Here is a 21,368-nt window from a genome sequence, read left to right as displayed (position 1 = left end):
GCAGCTGAATCAACTTTAGGAGACGGTCCTGGCGCTTGCTGGACTTTCTTGGGCGCCCTGAAGCCTTCTTCACAACAATTGAATCTCTCTCCTTGAAGTTCCTGATGATCCGATAAATGGTTGATTTAGGTGCAATCTTACTAGCAGCAATATCCTTGCCTGTGAAGCCCTTTTTGTGCAAAGCAATGACAACGGCACGTGTTTCCTTGCAGGAAGAACAATGATTTCAAGCACCACCCTCCTTTTAAAGCTTCCAGTCTGTTATTCTAACGCAATCAGCATGACAGAGTGATCTCTAGCCTTGTCCTCGTCAACACTCTCACCTGTGTTAACGAGAGAATCACTGACATGATGTCAGCTGGTCCTTTTGTGGCAGGGCTGTAATGCAGTGGAAATGTTTTTTGGGGATTAAGTTCATTTTCATGGCAAAGAGGGACTTTGCAATTAATTGCAATTCATCTGATCACACTTCATAACATTCTGGAGTATATGCAAATTGCCATCATAAAAACTGAGGCAGCAGGCTTTGTGAAAATTTATATTTGTGTAATTCTCAAAACTTTTGACCACGACTGTATTGCTACAGTGTGGGCAGTATCAGAGTGAAAGAGAGAGGATGAGATTTAGTATGAGGGAGAAGGGGATACAGGAAATTAGTTTAAAGAGTATATTGAGTAGAGCGTCATTAGATATAGTCTCAAATATTTTGTTATCTTTTTTAAGAGAAACGGGGTTGGCAGGTAGGATTTAGTTTATCCCTGTCTCTGGCCCACACTCCAGTACAGTAGGTCGCGGTAATGCACCACAACGTTGGATGCCAACCGCTGATAAACCCCACTGAAGAAGAAGTGCATGTCAGAGGCAAAACCAAGCCATGAGGTCAAAGGAATTGTCTGTAAAGCTCAGAGACAGGATTGTGTCGAGGCACAGATCTGGGGAAGGGTACCAAAAAATGTCTGCAGCATTGAGGGTCCCCAAGAACACAGTGGCCTCCATCATTGTTAAATGGAAGAAGTTTGGAACCTCCAAGACTCTTCCTAGAGCTGGCCGCCCGGCCAAACTGAGCAATCGGGAGAGAAGGGCCTTGGTCAGGGAGGTGACCAAGAACCCGATGGTCACTCTGACAGAGCTCCAGAGGTTCTCTGTGGAGATGGGAGAACCTTCCAGAAGGACAACCATCTCTGCAGCACTCCACCAATCAGGCCTTTATGGTAGATTGGCCAGACGGAAGCCACACCTCAGTAAAAGGGACATGACAGCCCGCTTGGAGTTTAAAAAATAATGCTTTTTGCATAAGGTTAGCATTGTGGTTAAGGTTAGGGTTAAGTTTAGGGTTAGGTTTAAAATCATATTTTAAGAAGAGAAATTGTAGAAATAGGCAGAGTTTATGACTTTGTGTGTGTGGTAACTAGTGATGACCACAAAAATTGGACCAGAGATATTAGAGAAAGGAGGAGATGGGAATCACTTTGGGCAATGAATGGAGGAATGTATAGACTCCTGTGTTTACAAACATTGCCACATGAGGGCGATGTGCACAAGTTGGTGGCAGAACAAGAGGGAGTTATAGAACGCCAGCAAAAAAAAAATCCTCTATTTACAGTGGGGGAAAAAAGTATTTAGTCAGCCACCAATTGTGCAAGTTCTCCCACTTAAAAAGATGAGAGAGGCCTGTAATTTTCATCATAGGTACACGTCAACTATGACAGACAAAATTAGAAAAAAAAATCCAGAAAATCACATTGTAGGATTTTTAATGAAATTATTTGCAAATTATGGTGGAAAATAAGTATTTGGTCAATAACAAAAGTTTCTCAATACTTTGTTATATACCCTTTGTTGGCAATGACACAGGTCAAACGTTTTCTGTAAGTCTTCACAAGGTTTTCACACACTGTTGCTGGTATTTTGGCCCATTCCTCCATGCAGATCTCCTCTAGAGCAGTGATGTTTTGGGGCTGTCGCTGGGCAACACAGACTTTCAACTCCCTCCAAAGATTTTCTATGGGGTTGAGATCTGGAGACTGGCTAGGCCACTCCAGGACCTTGAAATGCTTCTTACGAAGCCACTCCTTCGTTGCCCGGGCGGTGTGTTTGGGATCATTGTCATGCTGAAAGACCCAGCCACGTTTCATCTTCAATGCCCTTGCTGATGGAAGGAGGTTTTCACTCAAAATCTCACGATACATGGCCCCATTCATTCTTTCCTTTACACGGATCAGTCGTCCTGGTCCCTTTGCAGAAAAACAGCCCCAAATCATGATGTTTCCACCCCCATGCTCCACAGTAGGTATGGTGTTCTTTGGATGCAACTCAGCATTCTTTGTCCTCCAAACACGACAAGTTGAGTTTTTACCAAAAAGTTCTATTTTGGTTTCATCTGACCATATGACATTCTCCCCAATCCTCTTCTGGATCATCCAAATGCACTCTAGCAAACTTCAGACGGGCCTGGACATGTACTGGCTTAAGCAGGGGGACACGTCTTGCACTGCAGGATTTGAGTCCCTGGCGGCATAGTGTGTTACTGATGGTAGGCTTTGTTACTTTGGTTCCAGCTCTCTGCAGGACATTCACTAGGTCCCCCCGTGTTGTTCTGGGATTTTTGCTCACCGTTCTTGTGATCATTTTGACCCCACAGGGTGAGATCTTGCGTGGAGCCCCAGATCGAGGGAGATTATCAGTGGTCTTGTATGTCTTCCATTTCCTAATAATTGCTCCAACAGTTGATTTCTTCAAACCAAGCTGCTTACCTATTGCAGATTCAGTCTTCCCAGCCTGGTGCAGGTCTACAATTTTGTTTCTGGTGTCCTTTGACAGCTCTTTGGTCTTGGCCATAGTGGAGTTTGGAGTGTGACTGTTTGAGGTTGTGGACAGGTGTCTTTTATACTGATAACAAGTTCAAACAGGTGCCATTAATACAGGTAACGAGTGGGGGACAGAGGAGCCTCTTAAACAAGAAGTTACAGGTCCGTGAGAGCCAGAAATCTTGCTTGTTTGTAGGTGACCAAATACTTATTTTCCACCATAATTTGCAAATAAATTCATTAAAAATCCTACAATGTGATTTTCTGGAAAAAAAATTCTCAATTTGTTTGTCATAGTTCACGTGTACCTATGATGAAAATTACAGGCCTCTCTCATCTTTTTAAGTGGGAGAACTTGCACAATTGGTGGCTGACTAAATACTTTTTTTCCCCACTGTACATGTTGTTTATGAGTTCTTTCACACTACTTTTTGATTATAATTGGATTTTAAGGCTCATATGAATGTCCTGCTTAATATAATGTTTGTGTCATCATCGCAAATCAACTGCATTACACTTCAACTTCAACCAGTAAAATGGCTCTTTGGCTTGCTTTTGCTACAGCCTATATCAATGAGCGTTAGCATTCTTGCTAACAACTGCTGCATCCAAAATAGTTATTTTACACAGATCACAACCAAATATAATCTTAGCAGCTGTTCAAGCAAGAATCAAAACATTGTAAGCTCATGAGAACGCAAAAAAATTATTTTGTTTAGAAGTAATAAAAACGTAAATATAGGCTATGTTGAATGGGCAGAGATGCCTTTCTTACTGCCGCCAAGAGTCAGTGTGTCATGTACTGGAAAAGGGTCTATAACGCCCCACCCAGCAGACTGTTGACCAATTGCGTTCACGATGTCATGATGCGTCATGCAGTTGCTAAACTAAGCAATCCCTTCTCAATGTCAGGGTATTGCCTTGTTCAAAACAACTGGGAACTCGGACAAATATGAGGTCAAATCATGATGTCAGTGATTTTCAGGTCGGAAAGTCGAAGCTCTAGAAAGAGTTGGAATTCCGAGTTGGGTGATCTTTTAAATTGATTTTTCCCAGTCGGAGCTCATTTTTTCCGAGTTCCCAGTTGTTCTGAACGGTCGGAAGTCGGAGATTTCCGAGTTCCCAGTTGTTTTGAATGCGGCATATGAGTCTAGAAACGTGCCTATTTTCCTCGAAATTACGTAATATCACAATTCCAAGGTATACAATATTACAGAGAGCACGTTAATGATCTCACATCTTGGAAAATATTTGTAATTTTGTACTTCTTGTTGACGAAATTCATGCTAATGTTGGAGTTTTGAGCTAGCGCCCAATTGACTCCCATTCACTCCTTGAAGGAGAGCTCGCCTTGTCCCAGAATTGCCCAGAATGAACCGCGCGGCGCATTGACGTAGCATGGGCAACGGGTGTTAATACGAGTTTCCCATCTCCTCAAAAGTATCTATGGTTGGACATTGGTTTGACGTTACTAGGCAACAGTCGACAGAGGAAGTGTTTTGCAGTATTATCCGGGTGAATTAGTGGTCTCAGATAATTCAATATGGCGACGCACATGTCGAAGTGTAGAACTTGGGGCCGTTTTCAGAGGTAATTTTCACGTTAATCTTAAAACAGTTGCCTCTGTGATTGCACTGACTTTACTGAAATATATATGTACTTATTCGTGATCAGCTAGCTGGCCAACCGTAGCCTAGCTAGCTAGCTGTCAAACTAGCCTGCAAACAAGCTAGCGTAGCTCGTCTTGGAGCTAAGGACAGTCAAAGTCAAACAAAACAATGTTGTAGAAAGCTATATATTTTTTTTATATATAGTCGGCTCAAACCGAATAGCATTATTGACAGTAACGTTATATGCATGCCAGCGCAGTTGTGATTTCCTCTAGCTAGCTAGCTAACGTTAGCACTAAGTAGGCAAGACAGACGTATTTTAACGATGTCAGTTAAATGTATATCAATTAATCAAAAAATCTAAGCACGTTTTTGGGCTCATTCAGTAGTTTTTACGTGATTAAGTAGAATCCTGTTGGAAAATAATGTTAATTATCATTTATATTCTTAAAACATAAATTGAAAATGACTTGGATTTTATTTTGTATTATTTGTGTATTTGTTGACATTTTACTGCATTGTTAGGCGCTAGCTAGTAACATAAACATTTCGTTGCCGCCGCTATAACATCTGCTAAACTGTGTACGCGACCATTAAACTTTGATTTGATAATGTTACTGCTTCCTGTTGTCATCTATTTTAGATTTATAGCCCAGTGTCAAAACACCGGTTTTAAATGTCAAAATTCATGTTCAACATGCTGAAATAGGTTGTGATATTTTGAAGACTAAACAAAAAAATACTCCCGACACACGTGTCACACTTGTTTTCAGATTACTTACATTTTGCTAAATTAGTACCATATAAACTACACACAACATTTACCAGGCGGGCACTCTAAACTGGAATTGATTAGCTTGTTGTACTGTAATCAATAGCTTGCGCAAATTAATCCCTCACATCGATATTCTAAAGAAATCAATGGAACTGGGACAATAACAGCGGCAACATGTACCATTTACGCTCTACTAAAAGACAAACCACAACAAAGTTGGGAATACTAACATACGTGTTGATCGTTGAGCCCATGTAGTAGGTAGCCTAGCGGTTAAGAGCCTTGGGCCAGTAACCAAAAGGTTGCTGGTTCAGATCCCCTTGACCAAGGCACTTAACCCTAATTGTTCCTGTGAGTCGCTCTGAATAACAGCGTATGCTAATGAAGTTTAGTAGACATTTATCAATTCATCCTTGTGCCACAATGTTTACAGTAGATGGCCAATACGAAAAAGTTAAAGCAACACTTTTTGGACAGGATAATTTAAACGAATCATCATCTTACTGGTAGTTCTACATAGTGACAGGTTGGCTTTCATTTGATCAAATGCTTAGTAAACAACAACTAACAGTGAAATGCCCTTCCCAACAATGCAGAGAAAGAAAATGGAGAAACAATAGAAAAGGAATAACACATGATATTAATTGCACAATGAGTAACTATATCCTGGCTATACGGGTACCAGTACCGAGTCGATGTGCAGGGGTACGAGGTATTTAAGGTAGATACAGTGCCTTCAGAAATTATTCACATTTTTTGTAATTTATTGTCAACACAAAATACTCTTAATGTCAAAGTGGAATAAAAATTCTAACATTTGCAAAGAATTTATGAAAAATGAAACACTATCTTTGATTTGATGAGTATTCAACCCCCTAAGTCAATACATGTTAGAATCACCTTTGTCAGTGATTACAGCTGTGAGTCTTTCTGGGTAAGTCTCTAAGAGCTTTCCACGTCTGGATTGTGCAACATTTATTCTTAAAACAATTCTTCAAGCTCTGTCAAATTGGTTGTTGATCATTGCTAGACAACCATTTTCAGGTCTTGCCATAGATTTTCAAGCAGATTTACAGTGCCTTGCAAAAGTATTCATCCCCCTTGGCATTTTTCCTATTTTGAATTGGACCATTTTCCTGTCCTGCTAAGCATTCAAAATCTATGGAGTAAAAAGTACATTATTTTCTTTAGGAATGTAGTGAAAGTGAAAGTTGTCAAAAATATAAATAGTAAAGTTAAGTACAGATACCCCAAAAAACTACTTAAGTAGAACTTAAGTACAGTGCCTTGCAAAAGTATTCATCCCCCTTGGCATTTTTCCTATTTTGTTGCATTACAACCTGCAATTTAAATTGATTTTTTAGAAGTCACATAAACAACACTTTTTTTATTCAGGACAAAAAGTTAATTGCTTTGCCACATTTTTTCCAGTATTTTTGTATTTGTTTTATCTTTCAGTATTACTTTAGTGCCTTGTTGGAAAAAGGATTCACGTTTTGTAATATTTTTATTCCGTACAGGCTTCCTTCTTTTCACTCTGTCAATTAGGTTAGTATTGTTGAGTAACTACATGTTGATCCATCCTCTGCTTTCTCCTATCACAGCCATTAAACAAACTCTGTAACTGTTTTAGGTCAATGATGACTTTCATGGTGAAATCCCTGAGCGGTTTCCTTCCTCTCCGGCAACTGAGTTAGGAAGGACTCCTGCTGTATCTTTGTAGTGACTATTGATACACCATCCAAAGTGTAATTAATAACTTCACTATGCTCAAAGGGATATTCAATGTCTGCTTTTTTTTTTTACCCCTACCAGTAGGTGCCCTTTTTATCGAGGCATTGGAAAACCTCCCTGGTCTATGTGGTTGAATCTGTTTGAAATTCACTGCTTGACTGAGGGACCTTACAGATAATTGTATGTCTGAGGTACAGCGATGAGGTAGTCATTAAAAAATCATGTTAAACACTTTTGCACACAGTGAGTCCATGCAACTTATTATGTGAATACTTATTGACTGAAGACATTTCAGCTTTTTATTTTTAATCAATTTGGAAACATTTCCAAAAACACAATTCCACTTTGACATTATGGGGTATTGTGTTTAGGCTAGTGATGACAAATCTCAATGTAATTAATTTAAAATTCAGGCTGTAACACAACAATGTGGGTAAAGTCAAGGGGTGTGAATACTTTCTGAAGGCGCTGTATGTTAATATAACTAGGAATAGAGTGACTAGGCAACAGGAGAGAAAATAAATAGAATCACCAGCATATGAGATTAGTCAAAGTTAGTGCAAAAATGGTCAATGCAGATAGTCTGTGTAGCTATTTGGTTAACTATTTAACAAATTATTTAGCAGTCTTATGGCTTGGGGGTAGAAGCTGTTCAGGGTCCTGTTGGTTCCAGACTTGGTGCATTGGTACCGCTTGCTGTACGTTAGCAGAGAGAACAGTCTATGACTTGGGTGGCTGGAGTCTTTGACAATTCTTAGGGCCTTCATTTGACACTGCCTGATATAGGGGTCCTGGATGGCAGGGAGCTCGGCCCCAGTGATGTACTGGGCCGTACGCACTACCCTCTGTAGCGCCTTGCGGTCAGATGCCAAGCAGTTGCCATACCAAGCGGTGATGCAGCCAGTCAAGATGCTCTCAATGGTGCACCTGTATAACTTTTTGAGGATCTGAAGGCCCATCCCAAATATTTTCAGCTTCCGTTGGGGGAAGAGGCATTGTCGTGCCCTCTTCATGACTGTGTTGGTGTGTGTGGACCATGATCGATCCTTAGTGATGCGGACACAGAGAAACTTGAAGCTCTCAACCCGCTCCACTACAGCTCCGTTGATGTGAATGTGGAAGTGCTCGGCCCTCCGTTTCCTGTAGTCCATGATGAGCTCCTTTGTCTTGCTGACGTCGAGGTAGAGGTTGTTGACCTGGCACCACACTGCCAGGTCTCTGACCACCTCTCTATATGCTGTCTCATCGTCGTCGGTGATCAGGCCTACCACTGTTGTGTGGTCAGCAAACTTAATGATGGTGTTGGAGTCGTGCGTGGCCACGCAGTCGTGGGTGAACAGGGAGTACAGGAGGGGACTAAGCACGCACCCCTGAGTGGCCCCTGCGTTGAGGGTCAGCATGGTATCACCACCTGGGGGCGGCCCGTCAGGAAGTCCAGGATCCAGTTGCAGAGGGAGTGATACCATGACTGTCAAATCCGTGAATTTGTTTGTGGCCAGCGACTTTTATAAAGAGAGCCCCTCGATTTCTCAAAGTCCTGCGACGGAAAGGCGTGTATGATAAAATCAACGGTACCAAACCAAAGATATTACTCTGTTTAAAGCAATCGATTTAGTACTATCTTAATAACTATAAACTTCTATAACATCATCACTAATCTGAGGTAAAAGTATGTGTAATTCCACTCAATTTATGTGGTGAAAATGCAAGCTTGTGTAAGGTAACACGTACTGTCCACATAAGGGAAATTAGAGCAATATAAAAATGTAATATGACAAAATAATTCAACATGTCAATTTAGGATGATAGTATATGCTTCCCACTCACAAGCTATTGCAACAATTACACCTATTTCTCACCCATTTAACCATTTAGAGAGTTTAAAAATGCTCTCAAACACAATTTAACCGGGTACTCTAGACCAGGGTTTCCCAAACTCTGTCCTGGGCCCCTCCCCCCTGGGTGCACGTTTTGCCCTAGCACTACACAGCTGATTAAAATAATCAACTCATCATCAAGCTTTGATTATTTGAATCAGCTGTGTAGTGCTAGGTCAAAAACCAACACATGCACCCGGGGGGATGGCCAGGACCGAGTTTGGGAAACCCTGCTCTAGACTAAAGCCTCCATAGTCTGTGCAGTAGCCTGAACGTTCAACGTCCCTAACGTTAGCGTACACTGGCAACTTGGATTTCTGGACAAGCACACTTTGGTATCATCAGTGGTTGGCATTTGGTGATAGCTATAACATGTTGGCAGGTGAATCTGGTACTCATTTATGAGAGTTAAGTTCACCTGTAAAGACATGCTGTTGTTGATTGCAGCAATCCATAAACTAACCTACATCTTTGCATTTACAGGTTTGGAATTGCAGCATATAGAAAGTACAGCAGTGGCAGTGGATATCCAAATATCTCACTCTCTGCACCGTTACCAGGGATCCCCAAACCAGTGTTTGCAGCAGTGGATGGGCATGAACAATGCGAGACTAAAATCACTACTTTGGAAAATGGCCTTAAAGTAGCATCTCAAAACAAGTTTGGTCAGTTCTGCACGGTTGGAAGTAAGTTGCTACAGAATTTGAATAGAGCTGATCTTTCTTTATCATTCTATTTCAGACCGTCTCTTGCTGCATAATCAAAGTATGACTGAATATTGATTTGATTTCTCTCTCCTTCCAGTTTTAGTAAATTCAGGCTCTAGGCATGAGACAAAATACCCCAGTGGAATTGCACACTTTTTTGAGAAACTTGCCTTTTCTGTAAGTGTCACCTGTTTTGAGACATCTTGCTAGTCAACAAACACCTTGTACAAGAGATGTTGCACCGTTTTTGCCTCTCACTATGTTGTCACTTTTGTAGCATAAGCAAATTGCTTGCTATATTTTTGTTTATGGAAAATTATGACAATACCCTCTGCATCTTCAGTCCACAGCTCAGTATGGCAGTAAAGATGAAATTCTTCTCACACTTGAAAAACATGGAGGGATCTGTGACTGCCAAACATCCAGGTATGAATAATTGATTTGGCTTTAATGATCAGGCACAGTATGTTTTCTCTCTGACTGATGGAAAGGTCTAGTGTCGAGTCATGGTGCTCTTTATCCCTTTTACATTTACATTGTAGTCATTTAGCAGACGCTCTTATCCAGCGCGACTTACAGTTAGTGAGTGCATACATTTCCATACTGGCCCCCCGTGGGAAACGAACCCACAACCCTGGCGTTGCAAGCTACAGGGGACTTTTGATGTTGTAGATACAGTACGTAGTTGGCGTGTATAAATTATACAGTACTGCTTTGTGGAAGGGGATGAAGATATTCAGTCAGTTTGAATGATGTCTAAGGTTCTATTCACAGAGACACCACCATGTATGCAGTCTCTGCCGAGGTGAAGGGACTGGACACTGTAGTCAGCCTGCTCTCTGACGCTGTATTGCAGCCACGCCTACTAGGTGAGTCAATACTGAGTGACAGATCTTTCATCATGTTTAATGATGCTTCCCTTAATGACTAGGGAAAATGTTGACTTAATTTAATTGTCTACAAAGTAACAGACTGTTAAACGTTTTTGTGGGAGTATATTTTCATCAGGGATGGCTCTGCTTTGGGTTACTAGATGAGGAGATTGAGATGACTAGGATGGCCATGCGCTTTGAGCTGGAGGATCTGAACATGAGGCCTGACCCTGAACCTTTACTGACAGAGATGATCCATGCAGTGAGTCATGCTACTGGTTGATCCACTCTTTAAGTGACAGACAATTACAACACTCTTGAGCTGCATGAAATCTATTGTAGCACCATTTCTAATCGACTTTGGCCCACCTCTCTGCAGTGCGCATAGATAATCAATTGCACCATTTGTCGACACATATTTCTATGACAATACATAATGTTTCGCAACACTTACTCTGTGAACTAGGCAGCATATCGGGGGAACACCGTTGGGTTGCCTCGCTTCTGCCCAGTAGAGAGCGTGGAGAAGATCGACAAGAAGCTGCTACACACGTACCTGCGGAGCTACTACTGTCCAGAGCGTATGGTGCTAGCCGGAGTGGGCATCGAACATGAACAACTGGTGGCCTGTGCCAGGAAATATCTGCTGAATGTAAAGCCAGTATGGGGAGCCAGTACGCCTACCAACGTCGACCTGTCTGTGGCACAGTACACTGGTGGAATCGTAAGGGTAAGAGCAGTATTTTACCCTTTGCTTACTTTTTCCTTTATTTATATTTTCTTTACTAAATCAGAATGAAAATCTTTGTTTTGATCCTCAGATGGATAAGGACATGTCAGATGTGAGCCTTGGCCCCACCCCCATCCCTGAGCTCACACACATCATGATTGGCCTGGAGAGCTGCTCCTTCCTGGTGGGTGCCCACGTTGATTGGTTGGTGTAGAGGATCTCCCGCCCACTTGGTTGAACTGTCGCAGACTCTATGCTATCCTGTAGCTGGATATTCTATGTATAATATATGCATGTTTTGTGTTACAGGAGGACGACTTTATCCCTTTTGCTGTCCTCAACATGATGATGGGTGGAGGCGGGTCCTTCTCAGCGGGGGGTCCTGGGAAAGGCATGTTCACTAGACTTTACCTGAACGTTCTCAACAGGTAAGCATGATGCAACATTCACAATTCTAATTAAAGTACTTAAGATTGTATTATTTTGTGGATTCTGTTCATTTTTTTTTCTACAGGCATCATTGGATGTACAATGCCACCTCATACCATCACAGTTATGAGGACACTGGCCTGCTGTGTATCCATGCCAGCGCAGACCCTAGACAGGTAGAGCGAGGGGATTTGGGAGAGGCATGCAAAGGCAGGACTTTACGATGTAGATGAAGGGCTAATACAAAGCTGCCATATGCTTGGAGAATAACATCAGGAGAACTGTTCAAAAGAAAACTATTGTTTTACTTTGTATGTGTGTTCTCTGAAGTTGTGAAAGTGCTGCTGCCATTCCAAAGTTGTTGATTACAACATCTTGCTTTGTCAAGGTTCGGGAAATGGTGGAGATTATAACCAGAGAGTTTATTCAGATGGCTGAGACAGCAGGAGAGGTAAGGCTGGCCATTAGCCTGGGAGGGGAAAGGATGTCACAAAGCGACAATGACCTATTTTAAATGGACAAAACTTTCTGAACTTTAAACTCTTTCTTTGAACTTCAAAACTTTGCATCTCTCTTTCTGTGCTCAGATGGAGTTGGAGAGAGCGAAAACACAGCTCAAGTCCATGCTGATGATGAACCTGGAGTCACGGCCAGTTATCTTTGAGGATGTCGGCCGACAGGTTCTAGCCACAGGGAAGAGGAAGCTGCCACACGAGCTGTGTGACCTCATCAGTGAGTACTAGTGCCCTGGATCATAATAGTGGATATTGATATCAGCAAGCCCAGAATGAAACATTTGTCAAAACAATCTTCAGGGAGTAGACTAATCATAACTGTCATGGCAAATCAGTAGTTCTGTATGAGGACTTTTCACTCTTTCCAGGTAACGTTACAGTGAGTGACATCAAGAGGGTCACAACCAAGATGCTGTGCAGCAAGCCAGCAGTAGCAGCGCTAGGAGACCTGACAGAGGTGCCCTCCTATGAGCACATCCAAGCTGCCCTGTCCAGCAAGGATGGACGCCTGCCTCGCATGTACCGCCTCTTCCGATAGACCCCCCTGTGTTTGTTTACTCAGGCATCACTGTACATACTGGACACTGGTCTACACTAGTGTTCTCTCAATAGAGCTGTGCTAAGCTCTGGGAGAGGACTAATGTTTGGACCTCAACTGCAAAAGAAAGTTGAGAAAGTGGTGATTTTAACTACATTTACGTCATTTAGCAGACGCTCTTATCCAGTGCGACTTCCAAATTACATTTTATTCGGTTAGGAAATACCTCTCTGTGCATTTGGAGAGTCTACATTTTCTTGCCAGAGGGAAGTTTAATTTCCTGTTGTTCAGGATCCTACCTGACCCACGTTGGCTGGGACAGTTGGCATGCTTTTGGGTTTAATCCCAAGTATGTTTGAATGAATGTGGGTGAATATAGCTCGAGAGTTGCATTGCTTGATCTGCAGGGTGACCTACAAATGACCTTGATGTAATAAGGGGTCGTGATTCTGTTCTCTAGCCTTCTGTAGGAAAGCAAACAGGCCTGGCAATGTCCTACTACACTGTTTGTACAGTTGATACAGGTACTTCCTTCAATGTTACATACACTTTTATCAGATTTAACAGGCTGAAGTCTCACCCAAGGCCTTGTCATCTTCAGCAGAGGGTGACTGAAAACTGTAAGAGACTCTTCCGACTAACTGCTAGCACTTCTGTCAATGTCCCTTCTCACACACATAGCGGAGTTGGTCACCTCTACTGCACAGGAGATAGTAAAATAACATTGGGCAATGTTTGGATTTGTGTCACCAATCATGTGTGTTTCTTGTAGATAGATGCACATTGATCTCCACTTGACCAGACTGAAAAAGATAATACTGTACTATGCTGTGTAGTTAGTTTTAGTATTCTCAGTGTTCTGCCTGAGCTCCATTCTTTCATTCAACCCATTCCAACACTGTTTTGACCTCTGTATGTAAGTAGTACTGGATGTGTGTGCTGATATCCACTCAGGTGCCAGAGAAATCTGAACATTTGTTTCTCTGTTGCAAAACTAAATAGCTAAATAGAGGAATGGTATGTCTACATTTTCACTTTCTGTGTGTTTAATCAAGACACTTCATATCAGAATACTGCCACCATTTTATTTCAAACCAAGATTTATGTGTCCTAGAGAGAAAGTGAGCCTATTGAATGTGAAGACCAATATGTGTATCTGTATTCAGCCCAATTGGAGGTTTGTTTCTGGTAAATAAATGTAATTATTGCCATAAAATAAGTCTTATGTTTAGACTGCCAATGAGTGTGTATAAACAGATTTAAGTTCTGCAGTTGATACTCTGTCTTTGAGGGATATTCAATGTCCACTTCAGATGACAAAAGCAAACATTTTGAAATAAAACAAACCAATAAGAAATATTCCAAACATCTTTTTATGTGATGTTACATCACAAAGCATGTTAAAAAAGATGCACAGATATAGAGTCCTGAGGAAATCACAGGCACTTGCCATGAGTGTGTAATGACAACTCATGATTCACCATTACACCAGAACAATTGATCTTCATGCAAGAACAAAATGAATTATCTTCCCCTCGTTAGCACAATACAGTACGGAAAGTAATTTTTGAATAAGTTACATGAGTGTATTTCATTTAGTCAAGACATGACATTAAGGCAATGAACCAGAGTATGGTCTAACAAACCCCTCCAACATGATCAACATCACCATTGCAAAAGATGATTCTGTATCCATTATGTGAGATATACAATATGTAAATAAGTTAAATATTTGAAAGGTATTATTCATACATCTGGTATTCTACAATGCCAGAAAAGAGACCATGTATTACGTTATTTCAATAAGTACCGTACTTGCAGGGAATGCATTTGCGTCAAGCAACACCACAATAACTGGCATTTCTTTTAAAGTTGATACGAATAACAAGTCAATTTCTGTGAAATCACATGGGTTAGTTTTTTTTGGAGTAAATCCACGAAAAACCCAAACGTTTTTGAGTGAATTGAGCTTTGGTATATCAACCGAAAGTAAGAGCTGTTTGATGGAAATGCATTTACAAGGCCTTTGAATACTGTTACACCAAGTAAAAAAAGGTGACATTACATATAGTCCATATCAACCTGGCTTGTTAAATAAATGTACAAAATAAAACAATTAGAAAATAATGATTAGGTACAGTATACACAAAGCATTAGCTTCAGCCAGCCAGTGCACAAGGATGGAGATGTGACTGACTGACTAAAAGGTCATCTTCAATGGCACGTTCCCCAGCTCAGTCTTGTTTGTGGAAGGGCTGTATAAATACACCAGTTAACTGCTGAGTCTGCAGGCTGGCAACCGTCTGTCTGTAACTCAAGGTCCCTGCCCTCGAGAACAGCCCCACAGCTACCACCTCAGCCCCCCATAAACCACGAGTGACAGTTCCAACAGCTCTCAGTAGGGGGCGCTCACAGATCAGTTTACGTGACTTCCATGACCCTCACACAGACTGGGCTGGAAGTGGCAACAAAAGACTGGTTCCCTTTGGTCCCTCATGGCTGGGTCAGAGTGATTCTGGAGGGAGGTCAAGTCCGGTCCAGGTTCAGGAGATGGAGCAGATGGTGCTGCTGCCCTGGTTCTTCATGGCTTCTCTCTTCTTCAGCTCTCTGGTGATCCTCCTCCTGATGCCCTCCAGGTACAGACTCCTATCAAAATGGCCGGCACCCAGAGGAATACTGGGAAACACAACAGACAGAACAACAAATAAAAGTCAGGGTTAACAAACTGTTCTAGATTAACTCAGATTTTAGTTGACTGCACTTTTGGACACCTATTACTACTAATAATTTTACTACAGTGTACATGAGAGCTACAAAAGGCTTGCTGCTGCAACAGCTAAGAGAGGAAGGGGTGGGACTTACTTGTCTCTCCCGGGACGCAGTTTGACCTGGAACATGCCGATGACAGGCCGGTGGTCTGACGTCTTTATCGTTGAACAGCTGGTGTACTTTATCACTTTGATGTCATCTACCTGCCTGTTCCTGAACAGTATTCTGTCCTATAGCACACAGAGGAACAGTAAAACATACATTTTATTTTGTGTGTTTAAAACAAACCATCATTTAAAAAAAGAGGCTTGCTTGTATGAATGGCACAGGGTGTGACTTGATGCTGACACGTACTGTGTATGACGGAGTTCTCTGCTTGGAGGTGGTGTCGTACATGTCACAGCCGACATCATATTTGTAGGTGGGGAGGAACTGAATTGGTGCTTCCTGAAAGCCTTTAAAGATGGAACCTAGAACAGAGCATAATACATTTGTATTATATTTTGAAATATCTGTCACAGTGAGTATGTGAATGATATCTCAAAATGTATTGTTACCAATCTAATACATGTAATATTCTCCTAAACTTGTCTGGTTCTTAGAGTTAATATTGTGTTCTTCCATGTAGACGTACCATCCTTCATTTCCTTGGAGAGTTGGTCATGGTGGAGCAGAGGGCCCATGTCCACACCCTGGTTCTGGTTTAGAATGGCCTCTACCCCCACACGATCTTTACTCAGACGGAAGTTAAAGTCCCCAAACCAGAAAACCTCATCAAACCGTGTTGTCACATCCGCTGAAAGACATGAAACAGAAATGATCAGTACATTTACACTGGTGTTTTAATTCAGTACTTGTTGCATGAAGGAAATACCAGCATTTCTCTTCACACAATAAGCATGCTCTTCTAGATGTAACAGCAGTACTGCAATATAAAAGTAATACTGCAATGAACAACTCTTGTCTTTAGGAGAACTTACAGGATGTGGAGCGGTAAGGGTTGGTGTCTGGAAGACCATTAGGAAGAGCAAGTGCTTCAATGATTTTGTTGTAGTCCAGAATCCTCTCGTACACTTTGGAATCTCCAGCTGGAACATAAGGACATGTATTAAATGACCAAGGGTGTACTCATTACGTCTTACAATGGAAACCGTTTATATTTTAAAAACCAAACGGAAGTAAACAGAGCAAACAGAATGAAACTGGGAGGGACCTACCCGAATTTGTCCAACAAAAACTTGTTTTAGTTGCAAAACGTTTTCCATTTGGAGTAAACGGGTTCTGTTGTAAAATATTTTGCAACAGACAAAACATTTTGGAACAGAATCGGTATAATGAATACACCCCTAGTTAGTAGTGAGACTGTATCCAAAGGCTTTCCACTTCCTGTTTACATTAATGTCATGTATTGACATCACTTCCTGAACAACAGAGGTGTCACTCACAGGTAAAATGGGAGGTGATGAAGAGGAAGGAAGTGCCAAAGAAGGTGAAGCCGATCCCCAAGGCTCCTTTGGTTTTGATCTGAGACATGATGCGTGTTGTGACCGTGGCGTGCTCCACTTCTGTTAGGAGGAGATCCGATAATTACAGGGTACAGAGAGGGACCAAATCACATAATGTACTATACACATAAAATATGCAGTAGGTAGCCAGAGATCACCTTATAACATTGCCTCTCTTACAACATTTCAATAAGAGACAACATTCAGAGATTTGTTGATGGTAAAGGACTGATTAATCTTGTGACAGACCTGAGCAGAACCAAATGAGGTCCCTCCTGACAAACACAGTGAGGTAGAGAACCCCGTGGGAGGCTGCATAGAGCATGACGTAGTACGGCCCCAGAGTCTCCTGAAGACGGATCTCCCATTCCCTCCTGTGACACAGACACACATCAGCATAGAGTAATAATAATAATATGCCATTTAGCAGACGCTTTTATCCAAAGCGACTTACAGTCATGCGTGCATACATTTTTTGTGTATGGGTGGTCCCGGGGATCGAACCCACTACCTTGGCGTTACAGGCGCCGTGCTCTACCAGCTGAGCTACAGAGGACCACGGAAGTACGGAAGACTTCATTGATATATTTTTTTTATGCACTCATACACAGTCATCTCATACCGGTCTGGACATCCCTCCTGGACTCCGATGATGTAAAAGTCTTGTGCAAATTCAGAGTCCGTCGGGAGCAACAGATCGTCTAGGTTGTTTGGAAGTCCCTGAAAAGGATACGGAAGCGGTAATTTTCCTACAGAATACCAGGACACACGTTATCAAAGAGTGAGTGTAGAATATGTGTAGAAACAGACATTCAAGCTCTAGGCCTAATGTTAAACAGTAAGAGCAGCCCCACCTTTTCTCCCTGCATGTTCCATGTGGCTATGTAGATGCCAACTCTTCTCTCTGGGAAGTAGCGGTCCAGCTCCTCAGCTCCCAGCAGGGCACCACTGCCCAGCACACTGCCCTCCAGAAAACTCCTGGAACACAATGAGGAAATGAACACTTAGGCTATTAACGGGAGGTATAGATAGCAGCACTAGGTTTTTTCCTGCTTGCTTGCTCCAACTAAAAATAGTATTGCCTACTTTGAACCAAACCCATTTAAAATGTCTGGTTGGCTACATTATAAAATGTCAGTACCATGCACACACACACACACAATTTAAACAAGGCTGCATATTATTGGTCGCTGAATCACATTTCGAAACATAGGCTAAGCTTCTTCCATAGCTGATAGCACACTGAAACATTTGAGATAAATCCCAATTCCTTTAACAGCTCCTTGTTGAGGCATGACGCGTGTAGCGTACTGAGACCCATCTTTGCTCCCTGAATGGTGGCAAAAGCTATGCCGATTCACCTTACATACACATAGCATAAGCCTCTGAGGCCTTCATTAAAGCAGAGCTGCAGCCAGTGTTGCTAGAGCACACATCAATGCTAATGCTCTAACTGCAGATGTGCCATGGTAATAATTAGCCTTAGCCTACAGCATAGTCTTCTTGGTTACGATTCAAAGCTGATGGTGATTGTGAGACTGTTCACAATAGATTACAATAGCTCAAATGGCGGTCTGTATTTCATGCAGAATATAGGCCTATTTAACTCAAGGCCCACATCAATTCTTATCATGGGATGTCATGTGCCACATCACAGGAGGTGCATTACGTTATCAAGGCAATGGAATATTACCGAAGCCTGGCTATCTTCATTTTAGATATATATATACTATATACACTGTATTTACATCCAGAATGTGTTAATCTAATACAGTTTCAAAGCCATCAAGACTTCTAATAGCACTCTGATATCAGTATGAGTCAATTATCCAATACAGGTAGAGAAGGCTCCTGCAGTATGTATCTGGTTAGTAATCTGGAGAGGATATCCTGAATGAGAGTCTTGTGGCCCTACCTGTTCCTGACATCCCTGGGTCTGATGGGGTTCAACACGCTGAAGGTGGACTTCATGGAGTTGACAGAGGTATTGTCTGACACCATGTTATCTAGAAGCCGGCTGTCGCTCAGGTTCCTGTGCAGGTGCAGCCTCTCCGGCCCAGCTCTCCCCGGCACAATGCCATAATCCCTGTCAATCCGATTAGCCGTCCTTAAGGATGCGGAAGCCAAGCTCTGCTCCAGAGCAGGAAGTGGACCCGAGGGCTGTAAGGGAGAGAGGCGTACCTTGGAGGACCTCACCCGCTGCTCCGCAGGGTCACTGTGGTGGTCGCGGGGCCCCCTCTCGTACTCTGAGAGGCTCTGGCCCCTAGCTCTGAAGACGGGGGACCCTGATGGAGCCGATTGGGGTCCAACGACAGTGCCCTGTCCGTTCCTCAAGGTGGCAGCACCGCTCAAGGTGAACACACCTGTAACTGTCGAGTCCTCCTTAAGAGAGTCTGTGGAGGAACCGGTCTCAGCTGGGTTGGTCAGACTCTCCTGGCTGTTCTTCAGCCTCCTGCTTCTCACCTTCTCCTCCACCGAACCACTGTTCCCTCCCTTCAACAGTGCAGGGGGCTTTGGCAGCAGGGGTGGTCGGGGCTGGTAGGGACTAGTCTTGCTGCTTTGGTCTCGTACATCCTGAGGAAATTTCAGGGTGTCGTTGAGGAGCTTGGTGGTTTTGTTGTCCTCTGTAGTGGGGTTCACTGGCCTCTCGTCACCGCTTCCTCCTCCTGGATCCTTCCCACCAGGAGCTCCACCAGGTAACACTCCACCAAAGGGCTGAGAGGGGCTGCTGTCCTCCCCATTCTCAGTCATCCTCATACCAGGCTGCACCTTCTAGGTGCATGGGGACTCCATTTGCTTAGAAGGAGATCATCTAGAAAACAATTACTTCAGCTCCTATTATTGAGAATTGATTGATAATATTTCTAATTATGTTTGATTTCTCAATTACATTCCATAGCTCATACTTCACATTAGCTAGCTAGACTCCATATGTTGCCCTGTTACTTATCTCACACAAGGTATAAAGTTAAGATAGGTATTACATCATTAGGTACGATTTGATTAACTAACTAACGTTAGTTAGCTAGTAAACTGCACATATGGTTGGCTCATTATCGTTACTGCCTGGAAGTGACAGCTAGCTAACTGAGTGGGTGCTAAACTTACTAGCTAGCTAAGCTAACGTCAGCTGATCACTTTTATGGCTAACTAACTAGATATCTACATCATCGTTAACATGCTATGGGTTCTGCTAGCAAAGATAGCTAGCTAATACTTACTATGCGTCCAATCTAGCTTGAGAAACGTAACTAACGTTAGCTGTGTGCTAGCTAATATGCTAACCTATGACAGCAGAACGCTAGCTAGCTAGGAACGTGGCAGTCTGGGAAAGACAAATGTATTGGACATGACACTTCATTTAATCAAAGGATTATCGTTAGATACCTGAGGGAAAGCAAAATCAAGTTCCGTCCATTGCAGGGTTGTGAGAATACATCGTTATTGAGGTAGCTAGCTAGCTATCTTTAGCTTAGCTGGTTAGCTCCGAACGCTAAGCAAACTTTCCACTTCCTTAGTAACGCTTGACAACAGTTTTTGTTACTGAGAAAACACATGCTGCTTGCATTATACTTGTAGCGCCCCCTACTGCAAATGCAGTAGTGGTAGTTATGGTAATAATAGGGCTATCATCATAGGCCTACCCGTTAGTTTAGTGAGCTATTTTGGGGTGGTTTGAAGGTGTAGGTTAGTGGGTTAGAGTGAGTATAAGCCTTGGATTTTGAGAGCTTGTGATAAGCTCTCAACATGTTTTAGTTTGAACATTCTGGATATAGCAGTGATTTTTGTTTAGAATCTTGAAGCCTGCATTCCGCCGTAAAAAAAAACATTGTACTTTTTTTTGTGTGTAATATACTGAAACTGTTCTGACTCACAGCCACACACAAAACAGTGTGTGTAATGCATCCTCTATGTACCTCCTTACATTATTAGTAAGTTAGGCATATAAACTGTGATGATTTACAATAAAGGAAAACAAAATATACTTGCCTGTCTGTTCGACCCACACACACACACACACACACACACACTTTTAACCAGAAGGTGTCCTTATAGGGCTATGTAAGTGCATCATGTGTGACTGCTTGATTCACGATAAAATATGAAATACATCTGATTTAACTCAATTATTGACTTTTACATCTATACACATTCACATATCTCATTACAATGAAATAGTGGGTAAAGTAAAGAGAGCAGGTTTGCAGACTGTTGAGGCCATGATTTCTCACCATATGGTCAACCAGACTGTTTACCCAGAGTAAATACACATACAATTATCTGAGGTGTTTGATAACTGTTATGTTCCTGTGTTCACTCATGTTTAAGATGTTTACTAGCTCTCATTCAATGATGCTGCTGCACAGAAGTGTTCTCCAGTGAATTACAGTGCTTTATCTGTGGGTGGGCAAGCTCTCTGACAGTGAGTCTCACCCTGGTAAAGAGCAGATGGATGGTGCAGCTGGTTTCATGCAACTCTACTCCTATTTGGTATCGTTG

General features: G+C 42.2%; 2 protein-coding genes across 2 annotated transcripts; one reads left to right on the top strand and one right to left on the bottom strand.

Annotated features, from left to right (window-relative positions):
- The first annotated feature begins 4,298 nt into the window (after positions 1-4,298).
- LOC121584690 (mitochondrial-processing peptidase subunit alpha) lies at positions 4,299-13,813 on the top strand. The gene is made up of 13 exons (XM_041900738.1): positions 4,299-4,397; positions 9,287-9,489; positions 9,608-9,687; positions 9,854-9,936; positions 10,285-10,379; positions 10,544-10,644; positions 10,849-11,112; positions 11,204-11,296; positions 11,422-11,540; positions 11,627-11,717; positions 11,930-11,992; positions 12,129-12,273; positions 12,425-13,813. The coding sequence occupies exons 1-13, from the start codon at positions 4,351-4,353 to the stop codon at positions 12,592-12,594; spliced, it is 1,554 nt and encodes a 517-aa protein (XP_041756672.1). The 5' UTR covers positions 4,299-4,350; the 3' UTR covers positions 12,595-13,813.
- A 136-nt stretch (positions 13,814-13,949) lies between these two features.
- LOC121584689 (phosphatidylinositol polyphosphate 5-phosphatase type IV-like) lies at positions 13,950-20,391 on the bottom strand. The gene is made up of 11 exons (XM_041900737.1): positions 20,256-20,391; positions 18,784-19,680; positions 17,723-17,846; positions 17,491-17,588; positions 17,118-17,242; positions 16,809-16,928; positions 16,344-16,451; positions 15,998-16,159; positions 15,718-15,833; positions 15,457-15,593; positions 13,950-15,270 (listed from the first exon to the last, which is right to left on the bottom strand). Exons 2-11 carry the CDS (start codon positions 19,623-19,625, stop codon positions 15,138-15,140), a joined length of 1,965 nt encoding a protein of 654 aa, XP_041756671.1. The 5' UTR covers positions 19,626-19,680; positions 20,256-20,391; the 3' UTR covers positions 13,950-15,137.
- Between the last annotated feature and the right edge of the window lie 977 nt (positions 20,392-21,368).

The sequence above is a fragment of the Coregonus clupeaformis genome, chromosome 16 (genome assembly GCF_020615455.1).
Source record: "Coregonus clupeaformis isolate EN_2021a chromosome 16, ASM2061545v1, whole genome shotgun sequence".
NCBI classification, from domain to species: Eukaryota; Metazoa; Chordata; class Actinopteri; order Salmoniformes; family Salmonidae; genus Coregonus; species Coregonus clupeaformis.
Note: the sequence above shows the minus strand (reverse complement) of the source record. Positions and strands in the feature narration are given on the sequence as shown.